The sequence below is a fragment of the Danio rerio genome, chromosome 12 (assembly GCF_052040795.2).
Source record: "Danio rerio strain M-AB ecotype USA chromosome 12, GRCz13ab, whole genome shotgun sequence".
Taxonomy (NCBI): domain Eukaryota; kingdom Metazoa; phylum Chordata; class Actinopteri; order Cypriniformes; family Danionidae; genus Danio; species Danio rerio.
The window spans coordinates 25264144-25286042 of record NC_141032.1 but is presented as its reverse complement, the minus strand read 5'-3'; the positions used below and the strand labels follow the sequence as shown (position 1 = coordinate 25286042).

The 21899-nt window shown below is 37.3% G+C and overlaps 2 protein-coding genes across 25 annotated transcripts in view; both read left to right on the top strand.

Annotated features, from left to right (window-relative positions):
- Positions 1–3724, top strand: part of odad2 (outer dynein arm docking complex subunit 2) — a 150318-nt gene extending 146594 nt beyond the window's left edge. For all 24 annotated transcript variants that reach the window (XM_087276240.1, XM_087276239.1, XM_087276237.1 and 21 more), the window contains one exon: positions 3295–3724. In XM_087276240.1, the coding sequence (XP_087132366.1) occupies positions 3295–3408 (114 nt within the window). In that variant the 3' untranslated portion in view covers positions 3409–3724. The remainder of the gene's footprint in view (positions 1–3294) is intronic.
- A 17414-nt stretch (positions 3725–21138) lies between these two features.
- The window catches only part of mkxa (mohawk homeobox a), a 47496-nt gene continuing 46735 nt past the window's right edge, over positions 21139–21899 (top strand). Inside the window, 1 exon segment of the mRNA NM_001098733.2 lies at positions 21139–21242. The gene's annotated coding sequence lies outside the window, so the exon portion shown is untranslated.

Genomic DNA, 21899 nt, shown 5'->3' with positions numbered 1-21899 from the left:
ATATATTTTCACTTGACAGTTTTTTTCGAATGTTTTTGTGTGTAGGTCATGAGAACAGTTTAGGACACAGTTCATTTAGACCTAAATCCTAGTGGATAAATGGAATGAGTGACAAAAATAAACATGCACTATTTAAAAGAGCTCAAGAAAAAGAGTGAGGCAGAGAACGAGAACACGGAGCGGTGGGAGAACAGGGGGCTTTTGCTAACATTTAAAGCCCTCTCCTCAGGAAACGCCAGCTTACCGCTGCTGCACTTAACACCGCAACACCTACATGCGTGACATAGCATGTGTGAGAACTGATGTACATGTGCTTGCTCTGAAAGAGAAGCCTGGGAAAACATGTTTTTGCTCTCCCTTCCTGGAGGCCAGGATCCTCTCGCCTTTGCGGCGTGAAAGACAGAAGAAAGTCTTAGAGGCTCTCATTCATTTTTCAAACATGAGGCAAGTTATCATGTTACTGAGGTTTGGGAGTATTTAACAAGTGGGCTATTATAGTCTGTTCAGGAACCAGCTGGGAGAGCTGAGAGGGCCAGGGCTAGACAGAGAGCAGTGCTTATCTGAGGCTCCGCTCCAGGCCCTAGGAGCCCCTGTTTGGCCACGGCTGAATAACACTCTATGAGCTCTGGCAAACGGTGGCTGACCCTGTCGCGGGCATCCTCTGACTGCTCACAAAAGCAGCTTGTCTGAACGTGCTGGCATGTTGCTGCAGCCTCATGTTTGCATCCGTTTGCCTCTTCGAGGTCTTTTGAGATCTATTTTAACCCCAAATCCAGCTGAAAATGATAACTGATACATTCAGACTGCTGAAAATAAATAATTACGAGAGAGACGCTGTCTAATCCATGTTTTTCATGGATGTCAGATGAGTTGAGGAATCCGGTGAAGCTTGCGTTAGTCTTGCAATCTGTTGATTCTTCACTATTTAACTTTTAGCAGGGAATTCTGGGAATGTCTTGCTTCTCTGTATCTTAGCCCACTGTTGGCTTTATAAACTGGGTATGTGTGTGTATAACATAAAAAAAAACTTTAAGCTTACACACTTTATTTTTAAAGATATTTTATTGAAAGTCAAATCCACATGCACTGATGAACTTTAACATAGGATTTTGAGGATGTACATTCTGTTTTGCTTAAATGTTATTGATGGACTTTCAATTTATTTATTTATTTTTTTTAAGGGGTTTAAACATTTCAATTAGCAGTCATCAAAACTGTGATGTTTTGGACACAATAAATATTTATGGATGCAACTATTTTTATTTATAGTGGTAAATGACCCTTAATTCTGTCTTTTACTGTAAAAGGCCATTTAAGGCCGTAACATTCTCACACTACAAAAATCATTGTAAAAGTCATCCAAATGATTGAAAATATTGAAAAATTGAAAATGATGAAAATATTCTAGGCTTCTGTTTACATTTGAACAAAAAGTGGTATGTCCAAAATGAATCATACCAATTGCAAACTGTCACATTCTATGAGAAAATCCAAAGTTCTATACCAGGGATGTTGTTTAATCCTGTTCCTGGAGACTTCCATTCATATACAGTACATGCGAATGCTGCAGACTGGAAACGCAAGCTCGTACGACAAGTTTCTCATGTTGCTGCATTGGAAAGTTCAAACTTGGTGAACTTAGCACGCATCGCATCACGTGATTGTGTGAGACCAATAGTAGATCAAAACATGACACCTCTTTAAAGAAATTTTAAATATGGAGTAATCATTCACTTTTTTAATTGCCTAATCATCTTGTTTAATCTCAGCCCTTTTGGGACCATTACACAAAAATAATAATTTCTTACTTTCATATAGCACTTTTCTGGACACCCAAAACGCTTTACACAATGAGGGAATCTCCTTATCCACCACCAGTGTGCAACATACAGTACACCTGGATGACGCAACGGCAGCCATATTGCACCAAACCGCACACCACACACCAGCTGATTGGTGGTACGAAGACAGAGTGATAAAGCCAATTAAGATATGGGAATGGTTAGTAGCCTTGATGGAGAGAGGCAGTGGGCAGGGGGATTTTTAACGGCCACAAAGGATCCGGACCTCGGTTTAACATCTCATCCGAATCCTGAGCAGTATAAAGTCCTCTTAACTATACTGGGGCATTAGGACCCACACAGACCGCAGGTTGAGCGAACCCTGTGGTCTCCTATCTGGTTTAACAGAATTAATTGAAATACAATAAATAATATTAATATAATATACTTATGTCAATATGTTTTTCACGGTATGTTCATATCCATCCCTTAAGCAGTCAAGAGGTTCAGAGACTCTGGTTTTACTATGGTAAAGTAAAATTTGACCTACATGTGCAACAATGAACAGGATGAAACTCAACAAATCACTTATTATTACTATGCAGTGAAGGACTCGCATACCAAACAGATTTAGAATGCCCACCGTGCCAGTGTATTTGCCCACACTTTGTGTTTATTCAGATTTAGGAACACAACTGACCACTAATCTTTCTGTGTTTCTTTCTTTTTCCCTCCCTTGACAGAAAGACAACTATATTATACCATGCAATATAACCTAACCGCAGTGTGGCATTGCCACAAACACTACCCCTTAGGTTCACTTTATGTGACAGTATAATAAGTAAGTCTCATTGTACAATAAACTGAAAAAAATTTACTACAGTACATAGACAGAATGTTCCGGAAAGTGGTCTTTTTTAGTTTGGGAGCCCAGTGTTGAGAGCGTGGATCAAAAGAAGCGGGTTACACAAGGGATCAAATATGACCTTTGATCTGAGGGAGGGCGCGACCAGATTTTGTGGCCAAATGTTCTCTACAGCACTCACGCTTTATGGAGGAAAGGAGAATTTATAAACAGCTACTAAACCTATTCATTACAATAACAAACACAACTGCGCTAATATACTTACTCATACATGCCATATTCCCACTTTCTACCTCTTCTCGTCAACTCAACGCAACTAAACACACAAACACACCGATATGTAAGCTAATGAGCCGATGCAGTGCTTTGCCATCCAGTAGGCAGCAGGCCTTGGCAGCCGCAGGAGCTGTAAACTCCTCTGGCAAACGTCTGCAGTGTGCAAACAGTTGCATTTATAGCTTAATAACAGATTAGATGTCTCCTTCAAGCCCCAGGAAAGAACTGCTGTAAGAGGCCTTGGTGAATGACTGTTATTGTAGCTATGCGGTTTACTTTCTGTCTAATGAAAGGAGAATGTTGGCTAGAGTTTTCATTATTGGATTGTACTTTATGATGGCAGTTTCTGACACGTTCCTCTCTCTGTTGCAGCTTCTGCTCGTCATGATCGGATCCACCGATGAGATTCTGCAGGAGGCAGCAGCCAGCTGTGTGGCCAACATTCGACGCCTGGCTCTTGCCAATGACAAGGCTAAATATGGGTAAAAATAGTGAGCACAAGCTACACAGATAGATATACAGTATATCTTCCTCTCAATCTGAACCACTACGCTACAACAAATTAGCTAATTTACCCCCTGAGTATCCACTCAATGAGTATACAGTAATTTGAACGGATGTGTTTATTTATAATTTGCTTAATCTCTGTAATAATAGGAAGCATTTAGCCAAAGCTAAACATGTTATTAATTAATTCTTTGGAGTCTACATAAACTTTGCTCGCCCTTGTTTCAGCCTTTTCCCTCAATTTCCTCATCACAGCATCTAATTTAGCAATAACAATAAACTCTTTCTTCTCCTATGTGTGTCCATGCCAAATGTTCCACAGTTTGTGTTCTCTGAAGTGGTTTAGAGCATGAATACAACACATTCATAAATGTAGCAGGTACTGATGTTCGAATGCGCAAAAAACAAGCACATCTTTTCTTTTAAAAACTTCATGCTACTCTCTTATTGAAGATTAAAACAGAAGGGCTTGCCTTACATTTTTCTTTCTCTCGCTTTCTTTTCATGCTCACAAACACAACATTTATTCTGTAGAGAAAAGAAAACAGACAAAACGCACTTACAAATGGTTTGGTGGTAGTTTAAAGCTGAAAAAGTAAATTTTTGAAAGATTGCACATAAAATGCTCATAAATTTTGAAAGATTGCTCATAAATTCAATCATTGGTGATGTGCAGTGGCTAGTCCCTATGATTTTGTGCAGTGATTCCCTGATGAGATGGAGTACTTTGCATTATTATTTGTTATTGAAAAAATACGGTGATGGCTCCTCTCAATGTCCTCATTAATTCTGCCTATTAAAACTGTATAAGGAAAATCAGACCACCGCAACAGTACAACAGCAGCAGTAGCATGCCTTTCGCTCAGACAGACCCATAAAACGTAATCTTTAAAAATAATCATGTTTTATATTATCGGCATCAATTCAATGTCCAGTGCTTTCTTTACCAGATATAATGAATGCAAAACAACAAAACAAGCAACAGTACAATTTTCCAAACTATTGGAACAAGCAGTGGAAATTTGCCATATTATGACTCAAATGTCAAAAACACTGTAAAAAAAAGATTTTACCTGATCTGAACCTAATTCCTGACTTTTGATGGTGTGCATATAGGTTGATTTTTGATATTATGACTAAAATAAAAAGATAATTTAGATATCACTACATGAAGCAATATAGCTTTGTCTCAGTGGTTATTAGAATTCTAATTAGATATTTTTAACCTCATTTATGAGCCAGATTCTCCATTCAGGATATACACTCACTAGCTACTTTATTATGTACAACTTACTAGTAGCAGATTTGACCTTCTTTAGCCTTCAGACCTACCTTAATCCTTCGTGGCATAGGTTGAACAAGGTACAGAAAATATTCCTCAGAGATTTTGCTCCATATGGCATGATAGCATCATGCTGTTCCCCCAGGTTTGTCGGCTGCACATCCATGATGCGAATCTCCCGTTCCTCCACATCTCAATGGTGCTCTATTGGATTGAGATCTGCTGACTGTGGAGGCCATTTTAGTACAGTGAACTCATTGTCATGTTCACGAAACCAGACTGAGATGACACACTTTATGACATGGCGCATCATCCTGCTGGAAGTAGCCATCAGAAAATGGGTACTCTGTGATGATAAAGGCATGGACATGGAAAGCAACAATACTTAGGTGGGCTGTGGCCTTGAAACGATGCTCAATTGCTACTAATGGGACCAAAGTGTGCCAAGAAACATCCCCCACACCATTACACCACAAGCCTGAACTGTTGATACAAAGCAGAATGAATTCATGCTTTCATGTTGTTGATGCCAAATTCTGACTCTACCATACGAATGTCGCAGCAGAAATCAAGACTCATCAGACCAGGCAACGTTTTTCCATTCTTATATTGTTCAATTTTGGGGAGTCTGTGTGAATTTTAGCCTTTGTTAATTGTGAACCTTTTGCTGCTGTAACCCATCCATCTCAAGGTTCGACGTGTTGAGCATTCAGAGAACTTGGTTGTAACGAGTGGTTATTTGAGCTACTGTTGCCTTTTTATCAGCTCGAACTAGTCTGGCCATTTACTGTAAACCCTAGAAATGGTTGTGCATGAAAATCCCAGTAGATCAGCAGTTTCTGAAATACTCAGACCAGCCCATCTGGCACCAACAACCATGCCACATTCAAAGTCACTTAAATCACCTTTCTTCCCCATTCTGATGCTCAGTTTGAACTGCAGCAGATCGTCTTGACCATGTCTACATGCCTAAATGCATTGAGTTGCTGCCATATGATTGACTGATTAGAAATTTGCATTAACAAGCAGTAGGAGAGATGTATCTGTTAAAGTGGCTGGTGAATGTACGTCTATGCATAAATAATTTTCATTAAACAGTATATCAGAGCATCAGAATAGAGGTCTGCTGTAAATGATCTGCTGCAAATATAAAATTAATTGCTGAAGAAGGGATGATATTTAAACAAGATACAATTTCTAAAATATAGTTTATGTTCTTAAAGCACAGAATGATATTCTATGCACAAAATAAATGATTTACAGGCACAAGGTTGCAAATTCTCAATTTATTTTCCCAGTTAAATGGTTTCTTAGCCCAAAATAAAAAAGTATGTCATAATTTACTTATATAATTCCAAACTCATAAAATTATATTATATAAAATATATTTTAAATATATAAAGTAGTTTTCCATCTGTCCACCGAAAATGGGTTCACCCAAAACTTCCATTTGTTTGTAAAGAAAGCAATAAATAAATAAATTTCTTCAGAGTCAGCCAGTTTAGTCTAAGTACGTATACTGAAGAATTAATGTGTGATCGTGTTATATAATAAAGCATAAGATAAATGAAACTTTTAGCAAGATAAATGAATACAGTAATACTGGTGTTGGTCATTGTTGCACATGTTACCATATTGATTAAAAAAACAAAAAAACAATTTAACTTTATTTTACAATATGTGTACTGTAAAAGTACTAGGTCATATAAGGTAACTACATAAGATTACGGTTAGGGACAGTGGTAGGCTTAGAGATAGTACCTACTGTGGTTAATACCCAGTTTATGTAATGACTATGATAATTACATAGTATATACATGCCACGCAGGACTGTAAAATAAAGTGCTACCATAAAGTCTTAGCTATATATCTTTTTCTCTTGGAGCAGGACTAAAAAAATCCTTCATTGACCACAACTTTTACATGATGTCAAAGTGAAACCAGACCAACATCTGTGATAAAAAACCCAACATCTTGACTCTTACCATGTAAGAAATAACATTTGCAGCCTTTCAACAGTAAATTCTATTTGAATACATTAAGCTGGAGACAAACGGAACTGAATACTTGAATTTTAGAATCAATATTTCGATTGATTGCAGCTGATTTCCTGTGCCTCTGCGTTTGTCATCCTTGATTCTCCTGTGTTGAGTCTATCATGTATGGCTAAGTGCAGTTTTCTTCAACAGACTATAAACTGAGAGACTCTAAATGAGAATCATTGTCTTCTGAGTATACGACTCTGATCAGCAAAAATAAATACGGCCTTTTTAAACCCGAGCAGTGCAGATGTTACAACCGCTACCCTTCGTTTTTACTTCGCCTCTTCATCCATCTCTGTCTCTCTCTGTTTCTCTCTCTGAGGTTGATGACTAGTAGGACATGCCTAACTAACATCATTAAACAAATGTTGCGTGTTTGACTGAATTTATGGCATGGTGAGTTGAGGACAGAGGACATGTTTTAGTCATTGGGATTAGAATTAGTGCTCTAGCGTCTGTCTTTCCTGCCCTGTCAGCTCAAAACTGTAGACCGCACTGCCTAAGCCTCTTCAAACCTCAATTCACTTCTTAAGGCCAGGCCAAATTGAAGAGTGACATCATTTTGTATAAAATCAGACCAAAACAAAGTTCATTTGGAGTTCATTTCAGGTGTGTGAAACAGCTCATCAAAGTGAACTTTCCTCAAATGTTTGCTCCATCTGGTAAACACTTTCAAACAAGCATTAGGTCTCAGTGGTTCATTTCCTTTGTTCATTTCATCAAGCTCAGATGTCCTCAGGTAAAAACATGAACACTTGGTAGCTAAAGTTATAGAAATCGAAGTGCAACTTTGGTCACGATTTATTTCAAGGAACATTTTTTGCTATTAAACAAACTATTAATTATGACTTTTAGCTCAATAAATTCCTAATTGCCCTTTTATTAAGGTAATAGTTGAATTTAACATATAGAAATTTGGTAGAATTGGGCATGTAGAATATTATCAGAATACAATTTTTTTTAAATACAAATAAACAGCCACTGTCTTCATAATAGGCATGTAATAAGCCACTAGTGAGAATTGGTTCTTTAAATAAAGTGTTATTTTCAAGCCAGGCTCATTCTGAAAACGTAGCCCTATATAGGTTTCTGGAGAGCACCAAATACGTCCCAGGAGGTACTTTTTTTTTTTTTTTTTTTTGCAATTTTTGTTTTCGCGAATCCACTAGAGGCCACTGTGTTTGCTTTTTGAGTTTTTAAATTTCTCTCATGAGTGCCATTCGTGCCTGCTATTCTCATGTAAATCCACCAGAGGCCAATGTCGACTGACAGACTGACTGAATGACTGATCCCGCAACCCTTTTCCTTCCCTAAACCCAACCGATAGTGTTTTCAAAAGCACCAGTTGACCAGCTCCCACCCGTTTTCCTAAACCCAACTGACAGTGTTTTGAAGAGCAATTCAGAAAAAGAAAAGCCCTCACTGCAGCCTAATTTTTATCACGTTTTTACCACATTCTCACCCACTTATTTTTTGGCTTTAGTTTTCGTCTGCCATCCACACGGAGGTAAGAGGTTAGCTGGTGATCGCGAAAAGGAACATCGATAATTCACGATCTCCAGAAATGCATGTAAAGCTGCATTTTCAGAATGAGCCTATGTTGGAAATTTTCATTGAAAACAACACTGACAAAGTTGTCTGTTTAAAATGTAGTATATAAAAAAGTGACATTGCATTAACTGACTGGAGAATTGCTGATACCTCTGTCACAAGATGCTTTCTTATTAGCTTTTTTTCATTTTAGTTGTGCAGTATGTTTATTTTGTGTTTTATTTCAACTCCATTTTGAGCACAGCCATGTTTGTCCAGTTTGCAAAGTATACTTAACCACAGATGAGTGCAGATAGACAAGAGGTCTACACTCAGTCCATGTGGCAGAAAAATTGGGCTGGACAAGGATGATTTGGATGAACGACTGATGATGTGTGATGTGCGATGATGTGATGATAGTTAAATCAAGTAATATATTTAATAAATAAACACACCTAAAAACGCTAATACTAGCCATACCAAATACATCCAGAGATGCATGTTTTTTTTTTTTTTAATTATCATTTTTTTAGTTTTTTTTTTTTAGCTTTTGTATTGGGATAGGATGGTGGAGAGCAGACAGGAAAGCATTGGAAACAGAGAAAGGGGAAGGATCGGGATAGGACTTCAAACCGGGAATCAAACTCTGGTTGCTGTGAGCACCATGGTGCTATATGTCGCCGCACTTAACCACTAGGCTATTGGCACCAACAGACATGTAGAGGCAAGCTAGAACTAAACTCTGCAAGACAGAGGATCTACAGGCTAAGTTTGGACACCACTGCACTATTCTTTTCCAGGAGGTGGCATGGCTTTCGGACTTTGATGATGAATGACACAACAACATTATCAATTTCATACATTAGATATCTGCTTTTATGAACCACCACATTGTGCAAATGCCTAATTGCTTGACAGCCCTAATATGCATTTGTTTAAAGGTGTTTCTCAGCAGGTGGCCAATGTCAGGATTTTCACAATCCAGCGACTCTTCTGTTTTGGACTACATCCAATCCCTTAACAAAGAGTCAAATGAAGAATAACTTTGCTGTCCTTCATCCCATTAAATTTGTCATTTTTTTGTCTCGAGTAAAAAAAAACTCTTTAAAAAATCTCTTAAAAGATGTTGTATAATCCATTCACAAACTTATGCAAACATCTGTTATTTGATCAAGGAAATGATTCAATGCTAATAAGAGGTTTTGTCGCCACACGAACACACTTAACAGTTGAGCCCTTAATATTTGGAAAGGAGCGGAGAGGGAAATACGCTGAGAAACGTTGCGGTCATGCTTCACCTAAACCTCCATCTCTGCCCTCGCCGAGTAATCTGACCTCTTCACAACAACCAGGAACCATTTCCTTATTAGATTTTGATTGAATTACATTGAATACGGTCTCATTTGTATAAAAACATAATTCAGTCTGTTTACTTAAGGTCGTAGTGGGACGGAGCGATGTAATGCAAGTGCCTGCGCATGTGCTATTTTTTATGAAAATGAAACGCGTCTGTTTGAAGTGGAAGGCTCCCGCAGCTCCCTAGGCAGTTGGTTCGAGTATTTCATAAAGAAACTAATGACTAGTAAAATTTTCTTCCAAATATCAGAAGTGGCTTTGCCTTCCCTCAAAAAGGACTACAAGGCCAAATGGAGAGCAGAGCATAATGGGCGTTAAAATACACTCACTTAGTACACAGATCTGGACAAGATTGTTTTTGGTTTCACACACAAACACACTCTAGTTTTCTACAGTAGTTGCTGTTCTCTTGTGGTCCCAAACCCTGAAAATGTAACGCTCTCTCAAAGGTTAAATACATCTTGTAATTCCTTTGCATAACTAGATGATTTTTGGTTTGCTTACTCACTCCTTATTGTTCCAGTTCCCTCCCTCTGTCTCTTTTTTTCTCTTAAACGGTTTAACGGCCTCAAATGAATTCTGACATTCCCATCCATAAAGTGTAAATAACTAGCTGGCCCAACAATAAATAAACACAGAAATGAGTGCACAAATACCACAGTGTCTGGGTCGGCTTTCAGACCTGTCCCCTATAAAGAGCTCAACAACTTTAATAAAGACTGCATTGGTACTGACAAGCCATGCTTATGCTAACATATTTTATGGAGTACGCACTTTTATTACAAAAGGAAAAAATCACCTGTAATATGCTATCAACTAGAAGCAGCTAGACTAAAAAAGGGGGTTTGGGGAATTCCTTCAGCCTCTCTTTATAATAAGACAGTTTTAAAGAATATGTAGTAGGTGTAACACCCTAATCTTTAAGTGACATCATTATCAGGGTTGAGCAAGATACATTATTTTGTGCATTGTTACCACTAATAATAAAAACTTAAATTCAGTATTCCTAAACATATTTTTTTATTTTCATCCAGATTTTACTGGTCTAGATGTTAATTGTTTTTTTCTTTTGTGAATAAGTCTTTTTGAATGAATCGAATGAATCGTTCAGTGACTGAGGGTGCATAACACAGTGGTTCTCAAATGTTTCAGCCCGTGACCCCCAAAATAACAATGACAGTGACTTGCAACCGCCATATTCCTCAGAGGTGGTTATAAACATACAAATGTTGCACACACAACAATAGGCTTATATAAACATGAGCATATTGACAACACTATATTGTGCAACAGTCTAACAACCATAGGCTTTTTTTAACCATCATTTATGTAGTCATTTCTTTAATTTAATAATATATATTTAAAAATGCAGAAACACCAAAGCTTTAAAAATGCCAACACCTTGTATCAGCCTTTTCAATTGAATAAATTGGCATTCTTGGATCTTTGGTGTTGCCGCCTTTTTGAATAGATATTTTTTTGTACTTTTTGCTATTTAACTAAGCATTGCTTTTGTGAATTTCCAATTTAATATCAACCTCACCTAATGACACTGGTGTGCTGCGTTTTCAGCACAGGTCTATTGTTGGTTTAATTTTGGAGGCCACCACCATGATCCTTTTCATTGTTCCGTAGTGGTCTGAATTTATTTTTAATGTATTTGATTGCCATAAAGGTGTCAGAAAGCAAAAACTGGTGCTTTAAAATCAATCTGTTGCAGCTGACAACAAAATATAATCTAGATGTACAGTATAATTAAAGATGCAGTTGGTGATTATCTTCAGAAACATTTTTGTTGTGCTGGTTGAAAGTTTCTTCACATTCCAATAGTAATGATTAAAGTAAATGATCTAAATGTATTTATGTATTTTTTTTTTATTCTGGGTAAGGCATAAGACTAAAAAAAGTTAATCCAACTAAGTATTGTCGGGCCGATAATTCCCATAGTTCTGAAAAGTAGCCCAAACTGTCTGTCAACAAATGTAGATTTGTACATCGGTGCATCTGCTCACGCAGATCCGCCATTAGCACGTGCATGCATCCCGCGCGTTTATGTGCACATGGGGAACATGAAATCACAGCGATAACTTCAAATGCTAAATTAAAACTTTTTGAAATCCAGAATCAATATTGGAGTTACTTTTGCACACTTGAGGAAGGATAACACCAAGTATTTCTTTTAGACAAGTTATGTTATGTTTTGAAAGCATTTTACTCACAATGTAGATGTAGATTGTGTTGTTTTGAATGGTTTATATGCACAGAAGTGTTGTTCAGCCTCTGAAATCTTCTGGGGAAAGATTGATGTAACTTTTTCAATTCCATAAGGGACCTTTTACAGCATCAATAATGTAGATTTTTATTTAGTTTAACAACAAAACATCAAAAAATGTCGCTTTTTCGCCTAGCCTGCTTTACTGAGCTGAAGATGCTTTTATATTCACATTGGTTCATTTTTGAACAATGATAGCCTGTGATGCGCCCCCTATATTGTTTACAATGCTACTCTGAATATACGGCCTGTAAGTATGGCTTAGTATGAAGTGTAATTCCTGCGCGCCGCCGGCCTACCACTAACTACTTTTTTTAACTGACGAATGACATGAACTAGTGGGTTGTCTGCTGTCGTTCGCACGTTTGTATTTAAGGAGGCATGGCTTTGGATGGCAGGGATAAGACTGTGTTTCAAAGCTATTTTGCTAATCGGTTAGTATTTTGGCAGATCACCTACTGCACCTTTAAGGACATGTTGCCGTTGTCTCTCACGTTGTCCAACAAAAACATTAAAATAGTGTAGGTTAGTGTACAATGTTTTATATTTATTTTATAGTCATTTGACAAATTCGATTTTTTTAATGTAACACAATAGTTAACTAGGCATTTAGTTACTTTTATAATTAAAAATAGTAACTTAGTTACTATTTGTGAGAAGTAACTATAACTAATTACTCTTTTAAAGGAGCGTGCCCAACACTGGTAATCATGTCTTACCATACCAGGCTCACATGGAAACACAACTAGAACCATACCTGATGGTTCTTAGAACCTTTCAGCATGACAGTGGAAATGGGTATTCATACAAACATAACATATTAATACAGAGCAAAATAATTGTTTATTAAAAACACAACAGTATGCAATTCCATATGCTGCCATGGTTTTGAGACGTTTCTAAGCAGTGTTAGGATTGAATTGTTGGTGTGATCAATGCATCAACTCCTTTATGAAGAAATTCACCTGTGCCATCTACTGGCATTACCCAATAGGGCATAGAAAAAGTCAAGGCATCATTATATTATAATTCAAAATATGATACCAATAAATGAGTCCGATATGACAATAACATAACAAGCAGCTATAAATGTGTACAGTAAGTATACCTTACCGACCTCCCACACACACGTCAAATACTTGGACACATAGATATCTAGACCTTCTCCTTTCTGGGTTTAAACCTGCCTGGGAGGCTTGTGGCTCCGGCCCAAGAATGATATTATCCTTGACTTTTCATCAGGATGTGTTCATCAAGCTCTCAGCACCCAACATGGGTGAGAGAAAGAGAGAGGAGGTTGAGGCCGAGACGGGAAAAGACAGACAGAGGGAGTACAGCGGCAGGCCAACTGCTGATGATTATCTGACTTTTTTCAGCTCATATAGTGTGTTCGAGACAGTGTAATGGGAGCTTTTTGCTTTGGATTTTTACACAGCGGGAGAAGGTGCTGGTAACTGATCGCACCAGATAAATCAAACTGCTGCCAATCATCCTTACGTGCCATATTCTTTTATGGATTTGCCTATTTGATGTGCTGCTGCAAGTTGTTCCTAATGCTATCTGTAAAATCGCGTAATAGCAGCATGTCTAAACGTGCTCTATGTAATGTTATATTGAAGTTCCTTTGTTCTCCTCAAATCTAAAATAAACCCTGCGCTGTCAGCATGCACACAAGCTTCTTAATATGAGGTCAGGAAGCGTCCAACCTCAAAACAGCAACCGCACGAATAAGCAGCCACTTCAAAAAAGGAACAGTATTACCTCTGAAAACAGCGCAACCTAAAAAGATAACAGCGTGCCAAAACCCAGAGCCAGCGACCCAGTAGATTACTAAACAAAACACGACACGCATACTTCACAGGCATTGATGTATTTTAGGAAACCATCTTTAAAAGAAAATCACTGCTTGGGAAAGAAAGAAAAGGTGGGAAAACCGACACAAATTATTCAACAAGACTTTGAGTTTGCCAGCTCCGACGACACTAATGTCATTCAGATCTACCCAGTGAGGGTCTTCGGGGTGTGTGGAAAAGCTGCTGAGGGTATACCTTGTGTGACTTGTGTTTTAGGTCATTTGAAAAACACTGATTGAATCACTTTTAACAATCTCTAATGGGTGCAATTGTGCAGCAGTTTATATTTTCCACAAGGCCCAATAATTTTAACAAATCTCATCTGTGAATTTTTTAAAGTGGCCCCAAAGTCCTACTTAAAGACAGACTGCATTAATGACACCAGAAAATGGATTTTAATGAGAAGACATGTTGACACCAAGCCCAGCAGACACACAAGACGTTAATATTAGGTTAGATTTAGGTTGTGATGTCAGGTGACCAAAATGCAATGTCTAGTCAGCACCTACAGACAACGTTATTAAGGACAATGCAATTTACATTGATATTTGGTTGATTTTAGGTTGTGCTGGAAAGTGACCAAAATCTAAAGTCTGATAGATGTCATAATGGTAACGTCCACACAAAGTGAAGCTGTAACATGATTACATGTTGATATTTGGTTGATTTTAGGTTGGACATTGATGTCATCCTGACATTGGATTCTGACACATTAACCCGATTTTTATTTCCAAACAAAATCTAACGTCCCCACGACGTTGGGGTACAACGTCAACATGACATCATGTTGACGTCCTGTGCCTGCCGGGAGGTAGCACCAGGAAATTAGATCTGCAGCTAAAGAACTGTTAAATATGGCCAGATTCTTATCCTTTTCAATTCGCCATGCTGGAAACAGTGGTTGGATTTACATGAGAACAGCAGGTGCAAATGGCACTGACGAGAGAAATTAGACATCTCAAAAAGCGTAAATGGAATGAGCCTGGGTTGATAGTATCAGTATGTTAGTCTTAAAGTGTCACGAAACACCGAAACACATTTTTTGAGATGCTGACAGTCGTATATATGTCCCACGTTGCAAAAACACTAATAGGACACATATATTTAGCTAACAAGTGAAAATTGTTTGTCTGTTTTTTTGCATTGTTTTGAGCAGATTTGTTCTTTTGCGACATCACAGTGATGAGATCATTGAGTAAATTCGAAGACTCCTTTTAACTGATTTTACCTGTTCAGAGAGACGCCACGTTGTGTCACCAACCGTAATTGAAACAAGTGCAAGAAGAAGAAGAATTGTTCGAAGACATGGGTCGTCAGTGTTGCGTTTATAAATATGCTGCAACTAAGATTTTGTTTCCATTTCCCTGCAATGAGAGCACCGATCACATGTAGACGTGTGGATTACAGTGGTCTGCTAACATGCGACAAAAAGAAGTTTGTAAGGAACATTTTTACCCAAGAGCTTTACAAATCTGGAAATGGTGAAATCCGGATTTGCCAGTTGTTTTCTTTTTAAGATGTGGTTGCAGTTTGTGTTGATTGTTCTGTCTCTACAGATTTGGTAAGTGTGTGATAAGTGTCCTTTGTTTATGTTTATTAAGATGGCAAAGTTAGTTAATATCATCAGCAGTAATCTTTCAGTTTTTAAAGACATACCTTAGTTAAATTGGTTTAGTTACTAAGTTTACAGTAATATCACTACAATATTATTGACCAAAAACCCTCCATTTCCACACAGCTCTCAGATTGTCTGTAATTGCTGCTCTCTGAATCACTGTCTATCTTCCCTGAAACCTCATAATTCAGTTTTTTATTAAATCCTCTCACCAAGTGAATGCTCTCAAAAATCAAACAAAAATGCCCTTTTAAGTGAAGTTTATTTATAAACTAACTTCGAGAGGATCACGTGAGTATGATTGAAAATGGCTGGTTCTGCATTAACTATGTATGATCCACCAATCAGACGATTCCTAACCCACTATAAAGAGCCAGGGTTTCTCACTATAGTCATCTTTGATTTGAAGAATCCTCCTTACACCTTTACTCCCCCACCTTTTCCTTCATAGGGCGGCACGGTGGCCCAGTGATCAACACTGTTGCCTCACAGCAAGAACGTCACTAGTTCTAGTCCTTAAACAGGCCGGCTGTCGCTTCTGTGCTAAGTTAACATGTTCTTCCCGTGCTTCTCCGGTTTCCTCCTAGATTCCAAAAACATGCACCACAAGTTAATTGATCAATCTAAATGTAAACACTACAATCAAAATCTCATCCAGCAGCATATCTCTTTCATAACAATCATTTTCTGTCATTAGCTTTCATAAAAAACAAAGGGGGGGGGTGGGTTCTCGAGACCTACCTGAGCTCAAAACTTCCTTCTTGCCCTGCAAACGGGAGGGAGCCCAGGGCTCAAGAACCTTTTGAGCTCAGGGCTCTCTCCCGAGACAGAATTCCAAACTTGCTTTTAATCAATCATCAGCTAAGTGTGAACTCTTGAAAGCACTTCTAGCGACCTTTAAAAAGACTGTTCACCCATAAGGTTTTGTAGCTAAAAATGCAAGCCAGGTAATGTTATAAATGATGTTCTGTTTCTTGCGAGAATTAGTTTTTGTTAATTTGTAAGACCTCAATGCATTATGAGGTATTATTTATTTATTTTTTTATCTCTGTATGTTTTTATGACTCACAAAATGTTATGAATGACCAAAGGCCACATCCTTTACTAGAAGTAACTCCACATTTTGGATGGCCTGAAGGTGAGTCAGTTTAATTGATGTGTTAACTGTCCCTTTAAGTTGAATAAAGCATCTTGGTTTGTCATCAAACTTTTGTCTGTCCTGTAAGTGAATTTGGGTTAGTTCACATAAACACTTAATTGTTGTTTTACTCAGATGCTGTTGCGGCAGCCCAAATATGTTGCTCCAGCAGGAAAGGAAATAAAATTCTAATGAGGAACACTTGGGTTCATTGATGTCAGGTTTAGTGAAAGTTCTGCTAGTTTTAAGTGTAATATTTTCAAAAGAAAAATTGGGTAGTACCCGGGGAGTGTTGTAACATGGGGTTATTGGAAACACTGTCAGTTTAACCATTCAAAAACAATATATGATGGTCAACATATAGCACACATGCAAAGCTCACAGAAGAAGTAGCATGTGTTCGTAAGCAAGATTGTGGATTTTATCACCATAAATATTAATTTTCAAGTAAGAGAGTATTTTTATTAGCCTGATTTTTGGGGTTCATAGCTATTTCTTTTGTTTAATTTAATGCTAGGCATTCACGGTAACTTCAAATCTATATGTGACCCTGGACCACAAAACCAGTAATGTGTCAATATTAGGAAACTGAGATTTATTCATCACATGAAAACTGAAAAAAAATCAAAAAATCTGAGGGTTCAAAAAATTAAAATATTGAGAAAATCATCTAAAAAGTTCTTCAAATCATTTTCCTAGCATTGCATATTACGTTAAAAAACAAAAGTTTTACATATTTACAGTTAGAAATTAACAAAATATCTTTGTGGAACATGATTTTTACTTGATAATGATTTTTGGCATAAAAGAAAATTTCATTGACCCATACAATTTATTTTTGACTAATTAAAAACATATAACTGCTCAACATTAGCCTGGTTTAGTCGTCCAGAGTCACAAGTGATAAAAAAGTTAACAGTTGTAACAATTTATTAAAAATGGCACAACAAACCTCTTATGATGATTTTTTTGTATTTTTTCATATTTTTTCTTTCTTTCTATCCCTCGGCAGTAAAAGTGTAGGATAGTAAGTCCTAAGTACCACATTTGTCACAAATGTTAGATTGGGTGAACCCTTACAATATATATATATATATATATATATATATATATATATATATATATATATATATATATATATATATATATATATATATATATATATATAAGTATATATAAAGTGCTCAGCATATATGAGTACACCCCCCATAAACTCTTACTTAAATTTATATTTTCTATAGGATGCTTCATATTTCATATACATTAGTTTAGTCAGTACTTAAGCTAATCTAACAGAATAGCTTACAATAATGTTTCAAAAATTAATAGCCCAAATTTATATGTTTGTGAAAATATTAAACAATTTTTTAAAATAGCAAAAATCAAGAGAAACAAAAAATATCTACAATTTTGTAATTTGTATTTTTTTTCCAATATTTTGCATGAATTTAAATGTATTATCTTTCCATTTAGTAAACTAAAATATTATTTTAATGAATATATCTGTTTAATAAATTTGTTTTGTTCAAATGCACCAATAAATATAACCCATATTCACTGAGAAATAGATAAAAATATTCATTTTCAAAATGGGGTGTGGGCGATGTGGTGGCGCATAGGTAGTGCTGTCACCTTACAGCAAGAAGGTTTCTGGTTCGAGCCTTGGCTGGGTCAGTTGGCATTTCTTTGTGGAGTTTGCATGTTTCTCCGGGTGCTTCGGTTTCCCCCACAAGTCCAAAGACATGCACTATTGATGAATTAGGTAAGCTAAATTGTCCATAGTGTATGTATGTGAGTGAGTGTGTATGGATGTTTTCAGTGATGGGTTGCAGCTGGAAGGGCATCCGCTGCGTAAAACACATGCTGGATAAGTTGGTGGTTCATTCCGCTGTGACGACCCTGGATTAATAAAGGAACTAAGCCAAAAAGAAAATGAATGGATGGAAATGGGGTGTACTCATGCTGAGACCTATGACACACACACACACACACACACACACACACACACACAGCAATTTGTTACAGTGTTAAATTTCTAAATGAATAGTTCACTTTGTTCTTTAATAAATTACTAGACAGTCAGGATATTATTGCACCAAATTACCTAATAGTTATATTCCAGCAACAAATCATGCAGTACTGTAGGTTTGCAACAACAGAACTCTTTGTAATTGGCATTAACTCAAAGGATCTGTGATTGTGTAGTTGTGAAGTTTAAATGCATTTTGTTTTTAGAAGACAAATATGGCTGCAATACAATGTATCAAAGTTTGAGAGATTAGCATGAACAACCACTAAGTTGTCCCTCAAAAAAAAAAAAATACAATAGCCTTACTCTCATCCCCAGTCTTTTGTATGTTCTCATCAGCCACTGAAAATGAGAAGCTGTTTTGCGACTTTGGTAGAATAGAAACACTACAAATAAACCTAGATCCTAAATAAGACACTTGGTCTGGCAGATACCCAAAGAACCAGGGCCGTTTACTGGCGAAGTGGGTCATTACACTATCAGCGAGGCTTCAGAGAGCACATTATCTCTCCCACTACCACACCTTTACGCCGTAGGCATCCCACAGAATGAAGCACACCACTGAGTGATGTGTGATTGTACCTGCCCAAGGGTATGTGGTCAGTCTGGATATGCCACCGTTAGAGTAAACATGTGGGCGACCACATAAATCCGGACAGGCGAGAGAGAATAAGAGAAAAGACATCATTTCAGTGGTTGATTGCGGTCGAGCATAACTGTCCCTTTCTCTCCATTGCATTCACTGGGGCTGTGAGTCATCCGGGTGATGTCCGGGAGAGTTTGTTCATTAAATAGGTAAAAATACACCCAAATAAAAGGAACACGCCAATTATACGGGGCGTAAGGAGCACACATGTGCCTCCGAGTTTAGTCACTTCACCTCCAAACACTACCCTGGATAAACCCGAAAGACACAGTCAATGGCATTCAATGCGACGTGTAAGTCGTGTAATTTGGGAAAATGAGAGGGTACCAGATTCACATCGACGCTCGCGAGAGAACTCACGCGAGCCGCGTTTCCTCAGCACGCGAAGTCTCCAGATAAAGCGTCGCACATGGCGTTGATGTAATTAATTTGTTTATATATTGGTTTATAGAGGTTCTCGAGCGAACTGGAATAGAAGTAATTGTAGACCTCGCTAACCATGTTTGGAAAAGAATTAGGATGTTCATTGAAGTGATCCCGCTCTCGAAATGTTAAGACAATAAAAGTGAGGTCTTGAGGGATTTTGTGTCCTAGCAGTAAGCGTTTTGGGTGAACCCAGACTTCCGCGAGGTCTCCCGTTATTACAGGGAATAAAACCAGATTTATTATTAAAAGATATCATGCCATTTGATATGGAGTATTATATGTAACATATATTAGATTACATTTTCAAGCGTTACATTTTTGCAATGAAGTCAATGAGCATGAATAATAATTAATCAATAATTCTTTATTAATAATATTGAGCTGAAACACTAGAAAAACTTGGGTATTATAAATCTAAAAAATTGTCACATTTGAGCTTGTATCTCAAAATAATTAAATAGGATATAAGTCAATCAATCAATCTTGTTTGGCCGCATTCCCATCGTTTTTTAATGTCATACTGCTTTCAGGTTTTAGGGCAATGTTTAGATTGAAAAACTAAAAACAAAATTTTGTTTCTATGATCAATTAGTCATGACAGCGTGTGTTTTTTGTTCATAACTTATAAAACTAAGTTCATGTTCAATTTTGTAAGTTATGCAAGCTGTTTTAAGTCAGTTTAACATAATTTAAATTCAATGCCAACCAAGTAAGGTTAATTTGGTTCAACTTAAAAAAAACAAAACAAAACAGGGCAACCAGATTTTTTTACTGGGCAAGCATTAAAAAAAGGTTTAGCAACAATATTCTATCATCATCATCATCATCATCATCATCACTATATTATTATGTTGATTAGCCTACCATTTGTAAAACTCCAGCTTTAATAACAACAATGGTGTTTTACTATTAAAAATATTACAATTATTAAATATTATTTATTTTTAGTTAATTTTAATAGGCTAGTTAATTCTCGTAAGAATTTGCCCATAATATGCTATAAAACGTCTTCAATACGGGTTACAATATAGCTAATTGAAAGTTTCTAGACTAAAATGGAAATTTGATATCAGCAGATATAGTATGCCTAATATTTCTCCTATAATAAATTCATATGGTATTCCCTTCAGCAGTCAGTCTACATCTAAATGACTTGTTTCTCCACTTGAGACTACAAATCTGTTGCACGTCAGAATTGTGTCTGTTTTGCCCATCAGACTGAGGTGAAGCTGCTTGTGATAAACTGCGTGCAGTCACACCAGCTCTGGCTGATATTAGTAACTCTATACAACTCTCATTCAGTCGGGTGATGGACGCGGTCCAGACGTGAACCCACACAAGGGAATACACTGTTGCACTGGCTGTGTCCCGGTAGCCTCCCCCTGCACGGCGGCGGAACCGGCATAAAACATTCACAGTATGTTCGCCGTCTGAGCCGCTTAGCTGGGAAACACGAGACGAGTCGTGGATTCATGTTCCCGGGCGCGCTTGAATAAAGCGCAGAGGCGAAAGCGGTTCGTGTGGTTTGCGCGCAGGATCTTAGAGCGGAGAACATGTGAGAGGGAATGGGAAACTGGAAACTGGATTACACTTTACAGAAAGACGCAGAAGGAGGAACACACAGGTACGCGCATTCAGCCCACATTCCACAACTGTTTTCAGTCATGACTTGTAAATGTTTTCACTCTGTCGGGTCACTTTCATTCAACTGCACGAAAGGGATGATTCATTAAGTTTTGATGTTTGGTTTATTTCATCGCTTTCCCTGGACAGCAATGACCTCAAATTGTTGACATTTGTTTATGTGAAGTTTTGCAGGATGCTTGCTGTACTGAGTTGTAAATAAACCCCTAAGTGCTGTCAAAACGTTTATTAGAGCTTACATGAAATTAAACAGCAAATGCATTCATTTTTCTATATTTAAAATACACATTGTCTTGTGAAATGAACTGTGTTACTGACCGGTCAAATAAGAATTATAGAACTGCATGTGCCAAATGTGCATCATTCATTCTGAATACTTGTGCAAAGTTTACATAAACAAAACTCTACAGAAGTTACAAACAAACCAAGTTCATCAGTTTGGTTAATGTTCCTCACTAGAGTCTGTCAGACTCGCGCGCTGAATGACTTTTGCGCGTTTGTTGTGGTTAAATTCTTATTGCTCCTATTAACGGTACATTTAAAAATACCGTCGTTATGCTGCCGAATATTGTTTCCAAATGTACGTCTGGGTCAACTCACGGCTGACATAGAACATAATTGTCATTTTATTCTGCTT